The sequence below is a fragment of the Clavelina lepadiformis genome, chromosome 9 (assembly GCF_947623445.1).
Source record: "Clavelina lepadiformis chromosome 9, kaClaLepa1.1, whole genome shotgun sequence".
Taxonomy (NCBI): domain Eukaryota; kingdom Metazoa; phylum Chordata; class Ascidiacea; order Aplousobranchia; family Clavelinidae; genus Clavelina; species Clavelina lepadiformis.
This window is the reverse complement of record NC_135248.1, coordinates 559138-577724: the sequence shown is the minus strand read 5'-3', so window position 1 is coordinate 577724 and position 18587 is coordinate 559138. Positions and strand designations below refer to the sequence as shown.

At 41.9% G+C, this 18587-nt stretch overlaps 2 protein-coding genes across 4 annotated transcripts; one reads left to right on the top strand and one right to left on the bottom strand.

Moving 5' to 3' along the window:
- Positions 1–1269: 1269 nt before the first annotated feature.
- LOC143470505 (zinc finger protein 474-like) lies at positions 1270–7745 on the bottom strand. 2 transcript variants are annotated; one of them, XM_076968677.1, is made up of 10 exons: positions 7403–7745; positions 6111–6247; positions 5929–6046; positions 5675–5855; positions 4663–4914; positions 4340–4580; positions 3120–3222; positions 2568–2711; positions 2221–2410; positions 1270–2082 (listed from the first exon to the last, which is right to left on the bottom strand). In XM_076968677.1, the coding sequence occupies exons 1-10, from the start codon at positions 7559–7561 to the stop codon at positions 1937–1939; spliced, it is 1671 nt and encodes a 556-aa protein (XP_076824792.1). In that variant the 5' UTR covers positions 7562–7745; the 3' UTR covers positions 1270–1936. The 2 variants fall into 2 exon arrangements, with proteins under 2 accessions (XP_076824792.1, XP_076824793.1); XM_076968678.1 differs by having other exon boundaries at positions 6111–6235; positions 7403–7744.
- A 716-nt stretch (positions 7746–8461) lies between these two features.
- LOC143470781 (coiled-coil and C2 domain-containing protein 2A-like) lies at positions 8462–18173 on the top strand. Of its 2 annotated transcripts, none has more exons than XM_076969050.1 (26): positions 8462–8795; positions 9640–9704; positions 9784–9966; positions 10248–10349; positions 10406–10575; positions 10636–10846; positions 10932–11196; positions 11749–11974; positions 12036–12235; positions 12426–12560; positions 12673–12759; positions 12834–12975; positions 13262–13500; positions 13571–14092; positions 14155–14368; positions 14872–14975; positions 15266–15479; positions 15604–15841; positions 16006–16183; positions 16275–16534; positions 16596–16758; positions 16825–16977; positions 17049–17198; positions 17290–17442; positions 17509–17623; positions 17690–18173. In XM_076969050.1, exons 1-26 carry the CDS (start codon positions 8514–8516, stop codon positions 17938–17940), a joined length of 5022 nt encoding a protein of 1673 aa, XP_076825165.1. In that variant the 5' UTR covers positions 8462–8513; the 3' UTR covers positions 17941–18173. The 2 variants fall into 2 exon arrangements, with proteins under 2 accessions (XP_076825165.1, XP_076825164.1); XM_076969049.1 differs by having other exon boundaries at positions 10406–10578.
- The last annotated feature ends 414 nt before the right edge of the window (positions 18174–18587 follow it).

Here is an 18587-nt window from a genome sequence, read left to right as displayed (position 1 = left end):
AGGCTACTCAAACATGATAGGCTTAAATCCTTAGTCATCAACAAGAAACTCTTTTGTTCATTCCACAATCTTTTGGGGAATTTCTCCAAAACCTTTGCATTTTAAAACTTTCTCTTCGGAGTTGCTCGTTGAGTAACCAAAAGATTTTTACGCAAGACCGCTGAAAAGACAATGCTGTGTTCAATACATTCTTGAGTTATAGCATTGTAATTTGTACGGATAGTTTTATAAGAATTGATCATCAGAAGATTGTTGGCAGGAAACATTTAATTTGCCAAATTGCACAAACACTCGACGACAAAAGTAAAACTGTCTGTGCCTTCGTCACGTGATTGCCACAAAATACAAGGCCAGGTCAATAAATTGCAGAAAGTTTCAAAAAAAAGTTAATTAATTAATAATCGCAAAACATTTAGCAACTCAAAATGGCTTGCCAGCAAACTTTGTCGTAAATGTTTTTTGTGTGTGATGAACATTGTTTCAATGAAATATGCTCAGGAGAGTGCTCAAGTTCCCGATTTTGAGCATATCCAGATCATCATTAATTATAAATAATCATCAATTAATATCTAAAATCATCCTCATGACCGACGTTGCTGCTTCTTATTCAAAGCCTACAATGATTCTTGCAACGTTCAAACTGTCTCGCAGTGCATCACGTGACCAGAACTTCGTCATCGGAAGATTTCGGACAGCGGCATATCAATGATGTCGATGTATCAATGATGATACAGTGACGGAAAGACAAAGAACGCATGCAGAGGAAATTTTTGAGACTAACTGACAACTGACGTGGTCAGTCAATGTCCTATAAATGTCTTGCTTAATGCTGCACCAGATGAACAGATATTAGAGTGTTACCATGTGTCAGAACGGTCTAGTCCAGACATGTGCAACCAGTGGCCCGCGGGCCGCACTGCGGCCCGCCAGGTTGTTCCGTGCGGCCCGCGTGGTGCTCAGCAAAATGTTAGAACTTCATACTAGCCATCACTATTTCATGCAGTTTACATCAAAGCAATGGAAATTTTCGCACGCTGTGTATAGAAATATTGCCCTTTGTGATGCAACAATGCTGCGTTGCATAATTTCGCAATGCGAGATTAGCACTTTGAAAAAGCTGTGTGGCATTGTACAGTACCGCAGTTCATACTTGATGGAGTTGTTGGTGCTACATAGATGTGACTACATTGACTGAATTTAGTTTCCTCATCTTCCATCGACAATTATTCACAGTTTTTCAATAAATTGTTGCACAAGTGTGTCATGGACTGCATTAAATCTATTTCTTAACTACATAAACTGCATAGGAAAGTCGTTTTACGACACTAATTTTTTCTGAAAAAATCATGTGGCCCGCGTTGTCATTCAAAATTTTGTATTTGGCCCTCCAGTGAAAAAGGTTGCACATGCCTGGACTCTAGTCTGAGTTCGCATTCATTGAAACGAAGCGTTTGACCTGTTAAATTATTATGTCACAGTACATTGTTTATTACAAAAGGGGCCAAAAAATTAAACACTGGTCAGCTGATTCTAAGGAGCAGGTTATCACAGTTGCTGTCATGACGTAATAAAAATGAATAAAAACGTGCAACGCAAAAAGACTTTAAAATTCAGCAAAAGACCTGGACATCAGCGACATAAAATGTCAGCGCAGAAAATAAAAAAAACAGAATTAACCAAAATTTAAATATTCAGAAACAGAATTTACTAAACAAGAAAAGAAAAAATGCACATTTTGATACGATTTTGTTTCTTGAAAACCTTTTCGGTAACTTTGGCCAATTCCACTTTGACTATTTCTGTTTCATAAAAATTCCATCTTGATATTATCCAGTTTGATAAATCCAGTTGTTTATTGACTCAAAGTTCGGCTGATTCTGCTCTCGTATTCGCTGCACCACACATTCATTGTTCACTGCATGATGAAACAATGATGTCATCGTTTGCCCTTGCACGACCTCTTGTGGACAATTAATCGATCAGGGAGAAAGGTTCTTCCGCACAAGTCACATGGCACCAGTTGTTGTTGGGATGCCTGCCACGCCGCTTCGTTGGCAGCGTCATAGTCGTAACCCCCGCTCGCTGTAACGGAATAATAAAAAATACCCTGTAATATGATATCTATTGTGTCCACACTGACAACTTATGTAACATTTCTTTATGCCTGATGCAGAAATGAGAGTTGATTGTGAATCAAAAAAGCGATCACTTTCTTCTCACCTGTGATTGGTTGAATTTCGGGTTTCTTTGGCTCAGGTCTTCGGAGTCTGCGCGGGAGGTTTCTATTTTCCAACCTCCACTTCTCGATGCACTGCGGCTCATGTATAGAGATGGAACGCGTGCCGTACTTTCTACCGCAGATGTAACAAATGACGAAGTGAGGAGAAAGGGATGAGGAGCTTGCTGCCTTCTGCACAATGACATGGAATGTTTGAGATTCAACATAAATTTAAACAAATTTAACTCAAAGTCGAAGGTTGCTTTTCAATTTCAACTTTGCACTGAACCATGACAAAGTAAACGACCGCCGATGCCATTAAGTTCATGTTTGCATTGAAGTCTGTTACCTTGGCAGGTGCAGGTCTGTTCGGGGTCATTTTAAGAGTTGGTGTCACTGACTTCATCTTTAGCCTCTCACGAGGAATTGAAATCTTCGGAGCCGAACGAGAATTTCGTGCCTTGCCCTCCAACACAGGAATACTCTCCACGGACTGCAAGACAAAGATTTAAAGTCGGTCTCTTTCATTGAACTTACAACTATTCGCATCCATCACAACTATTCACATCCATCAGCTGCCATTGCCTTTGCTGATCCGTGCACTATATAACACAGACCACAACCAATGTTCCCTCTAATTTTTTACGAGTCTGAGCAAACACACTAACTCCCTGAGCGGACCCTTCGACCACTGTGAGCAACATCAGACGTGCCACGTGCGCACTGTGGCCATAATTATGCGTTTATTTTATTTTCAATGCAGGTTGGCTTTTTTTCTTGTGCGCAGCACAGATTTTCTGTGCGCGGAGACCGTGTCAGCAGTGCGCATTTGCGCACGCGCGCAGCTTAGAGGGAACATTGGCCACAACCATCAATGCTTAAATTTCTGCATCAAACCCACCACCATCTTGTTGTCCATAGTCATCTTGGTTGGAGACAAGGCATCAACATTGATGGCGGAGTTATTCTGCAGATCCACCAACGTACTTTCCATCTCATCCAGCCTGGTGCAATGATCAACTTATCAAATAACTTAGATAGAAATAACAGCACAACTCCAGGGAGTAAATGGACTATGGAGCAGATGATGATAATGAGAGCGAGTAAAATAGAAGCACCATGAAAGATTAAACAAGTTGTCATTCTCTAAACAGGACAACAACAAAGGAAATTAAAATTTATTTTAATTAACAAACTGGACGTACTTTGAAAATGGATTAATTGCATAATTTCCAAATAAGGGCTTTAAAAAAGTAGCTGGAATATGTTGGGAAACAAGTGACCTTACATGAATATTTCAAACAAAAAGGAGCCAAAAATTTACCGTCTCAAAATATCCAACGCAGAGAATTAATAAAAAAAATAAAAGTTGAGTTGAATAACCTGTAAGGCATGAAATTTGGATCGCCTTGTGTTCTTAAATTGTCATGTTTGTATTTTGTTAATCTTACAGACGGCCACTTTTGTTCTGTGGTGGACGTTGGAGTTAAAAGGGGAACTGACCTATTTATCGATCACTACCCAGTTGTATGCAACTTGCATCTCTCGGAACCAACTGGTCCCATAGTTTCAAGTTGGAAGCCTTAGCAGACGAGCATGTAACATAAACGTCAACGAAGGCACCCCGCAAGCTCGGCCCCTTTAATGGTGGTCTGCTGTGTGGCACGGAACACTGAGATGTGGAAAGCAGAAGCAGTGAAACGCTACAAAGAGCAAACCTGGAAAGACTTGCAAACAAGTCATGCTTGCAACTCTGACCAGTGTAAAAACAAAATGACTATCAAGAACCTGCCCACACCACTTATCGTCATTACATCGTCTACTCAGCAGATGAACCGGCAGACGTGGCCGAATATTGCAAACTGAGTAGGGAGCTCCTACAGATGCTGCCCCATTACCCTTTTCAGAGAATGAAGTAGGTTTCGAAATGAGTGAGGGAATTCTTGACCAGTGACCTATCTCGCATCTTATCGGTAAAATCTTAGCTTGTTATTTCCACGTTTTATTCAAATTTTCCTATTTTGCATGTTTGGGATACTTTCTAATTTGTAAAACTTCAATATTGAACGTTACTTTAAAACAATTGCACCATTATTACATAATAGTCATATGTCACTCTACCCGTATGTTCCCCGTCTTCTTAAAGTCATTTTGGAGCACTCCAGGGATGAGTTATGAGGTTTTTCCGTCAAGATGTCAACATCAGACATTTTCTGCGTGCTTCTAGGGTCATGTGATCTAAGACCAGACATCAAAGTATTTGTCTGATCACCAGTCACGGATGACTGGCCTTGACGTGATGATGTCATAGATCGATTCGCCTCATTCGTGATTGGTCTTCGTGCTGACTGAGCAGACTTGTCTGAAAATTAATGAATTTCAATTTTAACTCGGTAATGAAAAAATGTTGCGACGACATAAGATGAGACAATGGCGGGTCTCACCCCGCTTGTAGTTGTGTCTCCCTCTTCTTGACCCAGCACTGGGCAGTGACTGTCTGTTCAACGAACTTGTATCTTCCGGGGGATGAGGGGTCATGGACCCAGGATGGGATTTAGTTTCCGAACCCCGAAATCGTGGAGTGGACCTTTTGGGGTCATTATGTGAAATCTTCACTTCAGGCATTGTTTTCCCACTTGATCGATTTTCACTTCCAACCGGATCATCACCTTGACGATGGCTGGGTTTAAACGAAGCTGTTTAAACAAACAAATTTGAACAAGTTAAAGCATACAGTCTGTTTTACAGTTCTACATAAAGCGTAGGAGGGTATGTAGGGAATTTAGCCGATTTTCTTCAGTTGCCAATCGAATGGCATTTGCATACATGCAAACGTATACTAATATGTCCTTTACAGAATCTTGTTCTCTTATATTCGTCACTTTTCTCTCATTGGTCCATAAATAAATATTTTCTCATTAGATTTTACGCCTATTTAACACCGATAGCTCAGTGGCAAGGTGCTCAGATAAATTCAACAAACTTAAAACACACTCGAAAAACTACGGCCAGGTCCTGTTAGATCAGGACCTAAAACAAATTCAGCAGACCTATGTTAGTGAATATAACCAGTGTGAGTGAGTAATTTATACTGATGCAATGAGGTTGTCCTACTTAGGTAGCAAACAATATGATAATAATTGACGCTTATTGAGGAAGAGTCGTGCTCTTGTTACCTGTGTTGTAATGACTCGAGTCACGTTTTTAAATGACTTGACTTGACTCCGGAAAGTAAGTTGACCAAGTCATTAAATCTTAGTTTTTAATTTTTTAACCAATTGAATTACAGACATTTGATTTCATTGCAAACGATCGGTTATAGATACAGCCAATGACATGACTTGACTTGCATTATATTTTAACTTGACCTGATCCAATCAGTAATTTGACTCGATTTGACTTAATTCAACTTCCCAAATGACTTGGTTACAGCACTACTTGTTACGTCATAACAACCTAAGTGATTGTTCTCCTTGTTGGAAGTTGCCATAGCGATTGATGATGCAATCCGCTTTGAAGCTCGTGATGTTGTGATGTCGTTTCTGTTCATCTGAAGTGTCGAGAGGCCGATGTTGCCATTTTGAAAAGCATCCAAAGAAGCAAATGTGTTTTCTGAAGTCACAACTGGACGATTGAACTGCAAGAAACGCTTATTTGAGACAAACGCGACAATTTTGACAAAATTTTACAGGAAGAGAATTCTAGCCTACCCGTTCATCTTTGTGGAGCTTTGGTCTCCGCGATAGCGTGACTGTTGTCGGTCTTTTCACTCCTTTGCAGCTTCTAGAGTGGACTTCGAGTCTATCGGGAAGGAACGTTCTCCCACATCTGAGGATGCAAAGCACAGCGGTGAAGAGATGAAGAGAGTATCAATGAAGATGATGCGATCCACCTCGTGCATGGAACCAGCTGATCCTGGGCTGACCTCCAAGCTGACTCGTTGTATTCTTCGATCAACTTAATGTGAGATGATCCCCTCTTGCTGGTCGACCGCAGCGAAGGAAGAATTTGTGGTTTCTTTAAAGAAAACTTAAGATTTTTTATTGCTATTTCTCCAATAATACGGCACAAAGTACCCAGATTTCACAAGATAGTCTCAACAATGCAAGTTGCAAATGGAAAATTGGCTCAAACTTGAGATATTAAATTTGCTTTTCACTTACCGTACATGCTTTATTTTTAAATTCTTTCAAGATTAATGAAATAATTCAATTTTTTAACATTGATCAAGTTTCGGAATCAAAAATGTGTTGAGGAATAGACGACTGAGAAAATACCTTTAAATTCAGTTTGGAAATGTCTTTTGATAATTATAACCTCATAATGACACAGCTGTGCCTACAAAACAGAAGTTATGTCACTTGCAGCAAAACATACAGTGACGTGTTATGGTAAAGAGGAAACAATTAAGTTTGTCATAAATCTCCGTAAAAGTACGGCAGTTTGGAGCTCAGCCATGAAAGGACACAAATTTTGGCGTGATAACATGCACTGAAGCCACAATTCTTGGTTTATTTATTATATATCATCAGAATGTTCATGAGTCACGTCTGTGCCACACTTTCTACATCGTTATAAATCAGTTTTCAAAGTTTTAAAAACGTCACAAAAAAATCTTTGCTTTTACGAAATGTGCATTCTGAGCTTTCACTCCAGTAGGTCATAAACTGAAAACCTAAAACGTAGATATATTGTTGGGGGACATTTCCTTAATTATTAGGCAATCACCCTGAGTGACATTTATTGCAGTAACATCTTTAACAGCAAATTCGCAATGGCTCATTACCTCAGTACCAGCATGAAATGTAAATTTTTTTGCACCAGAGAGATTAATTTTCAAAGACTGGTGTGCACCATTATGTAACAAAAAGTGTGCACAGGTATATGCGAGTGTGCACCAGATATCTGTGTTTGGGAATTAGTTAGCTTACAAAGCTTTTTTGATTCATTTTGTTTACCACTGTATGCACCAGATAGTGAAATATCCGACGCACAACGCTTTCTTTCCATGCGAGCCTCAGCACTTTCTCATTACAAATTTTTGGGCGAAAAAACTTTTAAAATTTAAAAAAAAATTTTTAAGAAATCTCATCACCCTTTAAAATTAAAACAACATTAACCTAACACAAACTGCTTATAATAACTTACATTCACATAGGCTTTGAACCTTGGGCTACGTCATACCTGGGGTGCCCTGCGACGTTGTCTGGGTGGTAGTTTTTGATTTTCCAAATGCCACTTCTCAAGGCAAGTCGGCTCGTGAATCGCAATTGATTTTGACCCGAATTCACGACCGCAAATATAACAAACTCGAAAGCCAGGTGGGCTCATTTTCAACTGCATAGGCTAGTTCATATTTCAATGTCTGTGGCGGTTGTGTTAGCAAATTCAGTTTGAGATGCACTCATCAAGTTATAATACGGACCTCAAGATAACCGACAGAATTTATTACGCACACCTGGTTACACAAGAATCCTGGTCACGAGCCACCAAAGCTTGCTTGGTGTAGCAACAACCAAAATAAACTTTAATCTTACGCTTCACTGCTTCTAGAAGTTAAAAAAGTGACTTAGTTCGACTTCAGGGATGACGAGTTAAAAACCTAGGAATTAGGATTCACCAAATAGTAAAATTAAATATTTTAAAAATTATGTCTTTACAAGTAACCAAAATTTTATTTTTGGTTGTTCAACTTTTGTTTTATTTTCAATTTAATGGCACAGTTAATGACAAAAAATAAAAAATACAATTTTTGTAAAAACAAATCTCCCTACGCACAGCTACAATTAAGTTTGCAATTTCAATTGGTGTGACGTCATTCGTAGTAAAGTGGACCAGAATCGAGATGAATTGTGAAATAATACTTAACAGCGATTGCCGATTATTTTGTGAAATTGTAACAGCGTACTATGGTAATATAATATAACAATTGTGCTTTTGTTAGGCCCTAGGCTAATGTTTGTCTGTTTATGTATTTCACTTACAGACTGAAGGTGGAATAGGCTATTTCATGAGTATTTTAGTATGTAGCAGCCCAATGTCAGATTGTGCGACAGCCAGGAGGTGTAAAGCAGTAGTTGTAAATATTAAGCTGTCCAACCGATTAAATGCCAGGAGCTACCGAACAGGACATAGGATTGTTTTAGAATTCATACGTTTGTCAAAAGTGCTCAGGTTCATGGCATATTTGAGTTGGCTTGTTTCTGTTGCCTAATTGGTTTAAATCCTTGTTTTTCTAGAAACCAGATTAAATTATCTAGGAAATTATTAATGTTTATGGTCACTTGGTGGCAAGATGGATGCAGAGACTTTGAGGGAGAAGCTGCGTGCTCGTCGAAGAGCTATGAATGTGACGATGAAGTCCGATGCACCGGACACATCTGTGAGTGAAAACACAACAACTGGAATCGAGGAACTGACTGTTGGGAGCTCCATGGCAGACGAATATAAGGAGGAAGATGAGGAAACGTTCCGATCCGTTCTTGCATCAAGGAGAGAGATGTCAAGAAGAAAGTTGGAGGAGAGGGAAAAGGAGGAGGCAACAAATGAGACTTTACTGGATGCTCTCGAAGACCAGGTGGTTGCGGTTGAATTTTTATGACTAGGAAGTTTCACTTTCTGTCAATTCTTTATGAGCAGAACAATTTATGGGATGGATCGAATTCAGGTCTGACAGATTTCTGGTATTTTTAAATGGCAATGTCTATTTCACCAGCTGCCTTACTGAATTTTGAAAAAGCTACTTCGGAAACAGCTAGACAGTTAAACAATTGGTATTTTTTTACTTTAGTAAATTGCGACCGGTAAACAGTTATTTTATAGGCCGCCGTTTCCCGAAGTAGGAAAATATGAATACGGTAAATGAAAATTACGCTAGTCAGTCAATTGAAATGTATACTAATTATCAACTTAAAACGATAATAATTGATGATGATGATAAAATTTGATCAAATAAAAATTTGGACAAAAACAAGAAATGAAACAATTCCAAGATTCGAACCTGAAACCTCCAGCATGTGAGCCCCATCGTCAACCACTATGCCACTGCATTGCTTTCTTGTCCTCGTCCAAAATCAGATAAACCCATCATCAAAAATCTACGGGTCATTGTATTATGATCTAGAACGTAGTCGTAGTAATCGGTGGTATCAAGCCATCTATGATGCTGGGGTGCACTTAATGCTGCCGATGGACCTACGTGTTGTTGGCCCACTCTTCATCGAGGGGAAGAAACACTCAAGACGTTTATTTTGATATGCATGACTAAGCAAAGTCATTGAATAATATTGTCACATCATAACTGAATACTTGACCTCACCACAAAACTGGCTTAGATCGCTTGAACTTGTCAAATCTGAGTAATTCCATCCCTATTAGTTGCACATATTAAACACCCCTAAAATTATGATCGTTTTATACAGAATGCTGTTGATGAACTTCTATCATCACCAAGACCACAAGCACCTGCATCTAATGAAATAACAAGGTTGCAAAATCATCTTCATTGTTACATCACTGTGCACTTTTGAGGTAACAATGATATGTATTCATCCTCATTGTTATAGTCCCAGAGATGACACGATGAGCACGGATGGTACCCCACGAGCTCGAGTTGGCCAGCATTCAGCGTTAAGAAATCGCTTGCAAGCAAAACTGCAAGCTGCAAAGCGTGCAGGGTCACCAAGCGGTGAAACTTCTAAACCTCCTCGTTCTCGAAGATTAAAAGACCGAATGGATCTCTCCAACAGGTGGTAGTCACGATCATTATTCGGAGATGATCCAAATATGCTCGTTATGAACACTTTTCTTGTTTGTGATACGTCTTGATGAGAGATCACATCTCTCTGAATTTTTGGAATGAGTTGAATGGTTAAAACCAGATTTTTGTGTTATGAGTATGTTGTGAGTGAGTATTTTTATATTAACAATTTATATTGCTCATTAATACTTATTATCATGTCATGATTCCTCATGCACATCATATGACTGTGAAATATAGAGATCATTTATGAATTTATTTGTTCTCCAGATTCACAGAGACGGTGAAGCAGCACACAGTCATGGAAGAAGAAGTCTTGTTGAAGAGAATTGAGTCAAAGTTAAAATGGAAGCACGCCATCACAGAAGCAAGGTAAGTCTTGATAAATGACATCATATATCGCTTGATGACTCGACAATGTTGTGTAGAGCATCTACTGGCCAACCATCGGATGTGGATTGCTATGATTTCTTCACAAAGCAGTACGAGGATGTTGCAGTGGAAGAAGAACCAGCTCGAGAGGAGCAGATGGAAGGAGTGGATGAGGAGAGAACAGAAGAAGAAGAAACTCTCCCTCCGGAAGAGCAACCTCCCACCGGTGGTAAGATGTCTGTGGATAGCTCAGGCTAACCTTATTCTCAATTTATTTCTCCTGCAGAGGAGGATGCAGAAGATGAAGTTGAAGATGATCAGAAAAAGTTGATCAGCGACGTCATCCCGAATGAGCTTGATTGGAGGCTGTTCCACATCACCGCTGCCTCATACCCAGGATACCATGCACAGCTGGAGAGAGAAAGCTTGACTTATTTTGTTCCAAGCATCCTCCCAACCGATATAACAAAGAAAGTCGACTCGAATACCCAGCCCAGGTCAGTGTAGCTTCATGAGGATCATAATCTATTTTGACATCATAATGAGGTGAGTTGTTGAGTCACAGTTTATAGCTTTCGACAGATATCTGGAAGATGAAGGGTTCTATGTTGGGGAAAAACCCCTTGTCTTGAGCAAAAACAAGAACATCCTCGAGAATAGGTTTCTACGGCAACCAGACCTGGGTAAGAGCTGGTTTGGGGCTGATGGGGAGGTGGAATCACTCCCCAACCCGGTGAAGAAATCCTCGACGAAGCCGTGGGTGGAATCGATAGAAGACGTCGATGGAAGCTTGGTGACGATTTACACAAAAGCTTGTGAGGAAGACGCCCAGTCCAAGTATTTAAAGGTGGCTTGTTGTTATTATGAGGCAAGCGTCACTTTGACCTGTGACCTTTTTACATTTGCAATTGTGCATGCATTGACCCTTCGGTCGATTAAATGATGTCGGTTGACATTCGTGGGAGCAGTGCAGTGGTAAATTGAGTCGCACTCTTTAATGACTCCCTTGACTCGACTTACATTGTATAACAGATATGATCACAAAGATATGGAACTTTACTAACAAAAGTTAAAGTTTTTGACTTGACTCAAGTCAGACAAAAACAACTCACAACTCTGCTTAAACGCAAACTGAGACATTCCACGTCTCTGTCACTAACCCTTGATCTCCAATTTCATTTCCAAACAAACAGAACGTAGATGTTCAAACAAGAATTTACTACTGGTGGAGATTTAACAATTAATTCGATTTGATGTCCGGGCCAGGAAATAAAGCCGTGCCAGTGTGAAGTGATAGTGAAATATGTCTAATAGCATTATTTTTTCACTTCACGTCGGTTATAACATTTATGAAGATGGTATGAGAGGAATCGGTGTTCATTTTAATTCCTCATCACAGGGATCGGAGGAGAATGAGCTCCAGATCGACATCGGGACAGTCGTCTTTCACCACCATCCACTGATGAGTAGGGAGCACGTTCTCGCATCCAACATAAATCGACTCTATGACGAGTATCTTCAGAAACGACAGAAGAATTACGTTAACTTCTACACGGATAAGCTCGCCGCACTCAGGAGCGCCGTTTCCTCGTTGAAGGATTCATCGATGCTGATCTCCAACTCTGGTGAGTATCCCGATAATCTCATCGGTAAGGTCGAAGGTCACATCATCTGGTTATCTTCCAGCCGGGGTCGAGGCGCACGAGACACGCATCAATGATTTCACGGCGGAGATCCGAAGAACTTCACAGCAACTGAACACCGCAGAGTCGTCGGAGCGTGACTTGATGCGGGGGATCATCGCTGAGTGGGGTGAGATAAAGTCACTCCGAGAGCTCCAAGACTTCACGAACACAACCACGAAGCTCACCGTGAAGCGAGAGGAGGTGTCAAGAATAGATTTCTTATTGTTCGTGTTGATTTTGTTTCTCAACGAAATATCAACCATAATGAGCATAAAATATTCACTCTGTGCTGAGGATGATCAAGTGACAAGAATCTCGAGTTGTCTGTTTAACGATAACTCTTCATCTGATGCCATATTTCATTCACAATTTATTCAACTTTCCTTTCCAGGTGAACCAGCATCAGGACCAACAAAGATGGGACCAGGAGGTGGAGAGTGAGGTCAGAGAGAAGAAGGAAGAGTATGATGTCACAATCGTTGCTCCTTACAAAGAGAGGCATCGGAAGTATCAAGCGCAACTACAGGTCTCGTGGTTTGCATATAAGATGTCTGTATCACCACTGCTTGCTTGAAGCGTTACTAAGATTGCCAACCTCCTGTTTCATTTCGCTTCAACTGGAAGTTTTTATCCTCCAGGAGTGGAAGAGGAATCGGTTGAAGATCAAACAACAACGACGAAGAGATCAACGCGGCTCAAAAGAAAATCTTCTCGATGCAGTTGAGGTTAGAAGAAGTTATCGAGCTATTATGACATCACCATGTGTCCATGCCATTATGACATCACAATTTGTTTGCAGGGTGACGAAGATGACGAGGGCGAGATCATGATCAGTGGAAACGTCGATAAACCTCAGAAACCTGAGAAGCCCGAGGCGTTTAATGAGGAGAGAGTCCGCATCGAAGTGAAGAACCTGCTCCTAGAGCACAGGAGGAACCCAGGTGTGGTGATGAGTGGCAGATCAGGGCAGATTGCTTGCTATGAGTGATTGTGATAGATGAGCGTTGATAGAATGCCACCACTTTCCTCGTGTCATCAAAACATGGCATGTCCATGACATTTGCAGTAGAAAAAATATTTAAAATGCGCCTGATTGAAACGACATATTTTCACGATGTTCATGTATTGTGATGCAGCTTAATGTCAACCAATTGTTATTTGATTGTGAGAGGCAGAAAAACTTCTCAGAGCTGCGATATACAACCATGAGTGTCCTCTAATACACAGGTGAGGACCGAATCTCGCTCCAACTGACCAACACCGCAAACATCACACCAGTAGGTGGCGTACCAGTAGGAGAGTCATCGAGGAGGAAGGCGATGCAGAAGTCCGCGATCATCCTCAAGATCGTCTTTAACGGAAAAGACGTTTTCCTCACGGAGCCGAAAACACTGACGAGTGATTTCAAACTTCACTTCGGATCGATCTTCAGGGTCCGCATCGCTCAGTGGCCGGAGAGTCTGAAGGTGGGGGCTGTCCCTAATGCGGGTGCCTCCGTCATTTTACTTACATTTCGTCATTTCTCTTCCAATCCAGGTTCAGTTCCTGGAAGCAGGTCTTGTTCGAAACACGACGTTCAGCGAAACTTTCTTGAAGGTTCCTGATGTCACCGTGCATTCTGGGAACGTGCAGCTGGGCATGGTCCCCTTCGTCAGTGAGCGGGTGGAGACATTTGAGCACGAGGGGGTGGGCAGCAGTACCCCGTTCACCCTCCGTCAACATGATACCAACCCCACATCAATAAGCACCAAGGGTCAATTGATATGCAGCGTGTCGTGGGGGTTAGATGGAGAGGGGCATGTTCTTGCCCCAAAAGGACTTACCAATAATGCTGCTGACCCCTTAAATGTAATCAACCCATCACAAAACGTGGACCCTGTTAGTGCCATCGGTGCGGAGGGGATCCAGAATCCAGAATCTCTCTCAAAATGGGTCCAGGATTCTCGACTTGACCCAAATGACCCAGAGAATGCAGCCCTCATTCCATTCATGGAGAGCAGACAGGACGGACATGGGTTCCTTTATGCCCCGGACTACTTCAGGCTCGAGCAGCTTCAGGTGCGGCAACGAATATCTTTGCATTGAGAGGTGTGAACTTCATAGATATGATGTCTATGTAGGAGGAGTTCAACTTCATCGCTGACGAAGAGTTTGCCCGGATGAATCGTCTGCGCATCCTGCAGCTCCGAAACGAGGAGGTGAATGAGTTCCGGAATATGACAATGATCCCATCCCAGGAGCACGAGGTGATGGACTCAGCTTTCACGGTTTACGAACGACGGCTGAGAGAGAAAGATTCGTTGCAAGTCATTGCTGACCGCAAGCTCGATAGAGGTTTGTGCAATCTTGAAGTTCTCCGAAGATATTTTGATGTCCATGAAATGTAGTGGCGAGAATAGCAATGCTCACTTTCTACAATACAATTATTATATCTGACAATTCCAATACTTTATTGCGTCATGTTTGTGTTCTGTCAAAGCAGGACCAAGTTTTTCTCTATTTATAAAAGTATATTTTAAGCATAACTTGATGAGGGATGACATAGATTTCTTGTGCCAAGTAGTTGCAAGAATTACAAAAAATGCAACACGCTTCACATTTTATTTACTACTAACATATTTCAGGCCAAACACTGGCCCTTCATCAGAGTATAAACTACTAAGCTAAGTTGGATGACATTTGATGAAATCGTCGTGTATTTAGTGGTTTATTCTCTCAGAAAGGACCAGTGTCTCGTTCGAAACAATTTAGTCGTTAATAAAACATGAAGTCTGTCGCATATATTTTAAGAGTTTAAATATTTTAACATGTTCGTTATATGATGTCTATCTCACCAGGCATGATGAGTGAACATCGTCTCGAAGTTCTTCGATTCCGACAGAGGGTGAAGGATGCGGTCCTGCATAGGTTCTACGCGTCCAGGCATCACTACACCTTCCTGGTACTTATTTTGTACGTCAACGCTTCTCAACCGGTGTGTGGCCCCTCATGGTCCACAAAGCATGCCAGCATGTCACCGTACAAAAGCGATCGCCGCAAAGTGGGGCAATTGTGATCACACTTTCTGAAAACATTCTTTTAAATTTGATTTGTTTCAATAACGTGCCAAGAAAATGTCAGTAAAATTTTGTCTTCTGAGTTTGTGGGGCCGTGTTGAAAAGGTTGAGAAGCTGTTAATTTCGCCACAAGCTGGCAGTATCATGTGTTTAATGTGGGGCATGCTTGGCGCAGGACATGGTACACGAGGACCAGGTACCTGATATTGGTACGCTAGGTGCAAGCGTCGGAAAGTTGGTGGAACCTCGCAGACCACTGAAACCGATCCGCAAGGAACGCAAGAAAGCGACGGCGCAGACGCTCAGCGAGGGATCCGTGAAGATCCTAGTGAACCTCGTGAGAGGGATTAACATCCCGACCCGACAAACTCCATCCGATGTCACAACTGGTATGGTTATGATGTCATAAAGTTCTTCTTTTCTGTAGGATAATGATCAGCTTATCCCACAAAGTGGTTGTTTAGGTTTTAAAGTAATTGATGGTTTGAAAACGTCAAAGATTTTTATCTTAAGACTCAGGAACCACGAATCCGACCCTCCCTGGCCACAACCAGGCATCAAAATCGTTCCTAGTTGCTCCATTTGTCGCAATCTCATTCCAGGACAATGTGGTGACGTCGAGTGTGGCGCAAGGACCCAGCCCCAGCTGGAACGAGGAGCTGCAAGTCCCCTTCTTTGCCCCTAACAACGATTACAGCCCCAGCAGCCTGCAAACTGTTGATGACATCATATATTTGCACCTGTTTGACAGGTACGTTAGATCATAGAAGCATGGCAAGGCGAGTTAAATCATAGAAGCCATATAAATTTGAGATTTTTTCACATTTTCTATGTGGGCTTCATCTGGGCAAAGGCAACAGTTATATTTATCGAATGCATTGTTTTCTCATAATGGCATTACCTCATAATGGGCAGAATTGTGGAGGAGAGCCAATCAGAGGAGGATTCTTCGATCACCACACGCAAGATGCAGAACCACTGGCTTGGTTCATCTAGGATTCCATTCTCGACAGTGTACCAGCGAGGAAAGGTGGAGGGGACTTTCAAGATGAAGGTTCCTCCAGTTCTGCTCGGATACGAGCTTGAAAAGCAGGTGGTTCCCCTTCATTGCCTTGTCTTTTCACGTCTTCATTGTTGATACTTTGAACAGTTTCTGAAAAACTTGATATTTTCCACCATTGTAGATGACCCCGATTGACCCTAGAGACCGACTCGATATTCCGTTGAACGAGTCAGGCAAAGGCACGTACCTGACCCTTTTCATCACCCTGGAACCCACTTTGAAGCCGATGGACCCCGTCCGCGAGAAATTTGCCAGCCAGGAAGACGAGCTCACCCTTCACATGAGCGCCACCTACCTGTCACTGTGCAACAGGAAATACCCGCAGAGGAACGTGAAGACGACGGTGATTGACATGAAGGGCGAGTCCGTCCTCGTCACCAGGTGAGCTCCGACTCTTTGCATCTTGACTCCTCCACGACCCATGTTTTTCATTACGTCACAGGTACGTTCACCCCCTCCAGCCACCGCTGGAATTAACGGAGGGGTCGGACCCCGGTTCCTTAGCAACCGCGGAGAAAGTGGCGCGGTTTGTTTCCTTGATCCCGTTCGTGTCCGACAACGTCGCCTACGTCGGAGTCTGCGACCTCTGGGGAACCTGCGACCAGGTGAGTGGCAGCAACAGCATCTGTGTATCTGTTGCTGTGACGTAACAAAGCCCTATTATGATGCAGTTCCTGCACATGCTGTGCGGGGATGAAGAGGAGCACGCCGTCCTCCTCCTCAACTACTTCCTCCACCTGGGCAAGCGGGCTTACCTGTTGCTAGGCAACGCCGTACCGGAAGGAAACAGCGCTTATGTCCTCACAGTAGAGGAGACCACCAGGGTAGGTTTGACTCTGGCGATAAATTTCCATAAAATAGTTGATGAGATATTAACGCAGCGAGATGTTTCCAGGAATATTTTGTGTGGAACGCGAACACGGGCCAGCATTACCTCGCCACAGACAACCTGTCACCATTAAAAAGTATTGGTTGCCTGGTCAATGGCGACAACATTTGGTTCAACATCCAACCACACGACCAACCATCCAAAGTTAGATTCGAGGTTTGTTGCTTTGTTCAAAACATTTCTGTCGCCAAATCCACTCGGAGTTGATCCAGCCGAATTATTCCAATATTTCTCTGCATCGTTCCAGCTAACGAGAGGTGCAGATTGGAAACCATTTTTCACCAGCAAGTTCCCCAGGCCACCTACCATGCAGTCCGTGCAACCAGACTCCCTCTTCTACGTCACAACCGACCGTTCTTACGTCTCACGACTGACAGATAGCATCGAGCGGACACTGAAGGTTGCTGAAGGAATATTGTGCAAGATATTTCGTAATTTTTGGTAAAACTTCCAACTTTATATCCAGGAAAAGATAATGGCGTGGCGGCCGAGGCACGTGACCAGATGGAACAGGACTTGCAACTCGCTGCTCCTCCAGATCCTGAGAAACCTGGAACAAAATTTGAACAAGAGGAACCAAGGTTGGTGCAGTTTGCACCGTGATTTCTTTTGTCATCTCATAATTTACCTATTGTTTCATCATCAAGGCGAGGTTAATCACGGAGAACAGTTGCTACGGCAACTGGGTGACGTCAAATTCACGGGATTCCCCATGGACCTACCGTTCACAGACATGGACGGGGTCGTATCAGCGGTGAGGAGCACGGAGGTGCACAAGATGCAGGACCCGGATGTCGAGTTCTCCCTCGCCGTCTACGTCCATCCCTACCCCTCATCCGTTCTAGCCGTGTGGATATACGTAGCTGCAATCGTCAACAGACGCAGACACAATCTCTGAAGCTTCCAGGTCGATGTGGAATTTACTTCACGTCTCAGCCGCAGCCCTTTGTGTGCTCATTGTTTTTAATTTTTATAAGTTTTTACTTTGTGCGCGGAAATATTTCTATTTTATTGTTCACTTTGAATATTTAAACACGAATCCTGTTCACTGTGGAATTATATCTTATTATTTGAACATCGTTTATTCACGTGATTATAGATTAGTTGATTCTAATAAATTCACCCTCTGTTGATTAACGGCCTCATAGAGCAGAATTTCATTGATAAATAATCTTGTAAATTATCAAAGTGAAACGTAGAAGACTCAATGCGCCAGCTCATGCAGCAAATTTAAAAACTATAAAAGAATTCTTTAAACGCAAAACAATCCTTGAATTGAGCAATAACTTTTGGCAGGTTCGTACCAAACAAACTTTTCAAAGAAATGTGAGCTTTGCTATAACCGTGGAAACAATTTGTGATGAGATTTCGATCTGACGTAATCTTTAATGATAATTAAGTAAAGTTTTGTTGATAAGCAACGTAAAACATTTGCTCACTAGAGGGAGACAAGGGACGTTCCAGATTTGTTTTGGATAGAATCATTATTAGATTGGATGAGAAAGAAGGTTTCTTTTGCAAACTTTGCATTTCTGTAAAATGAAA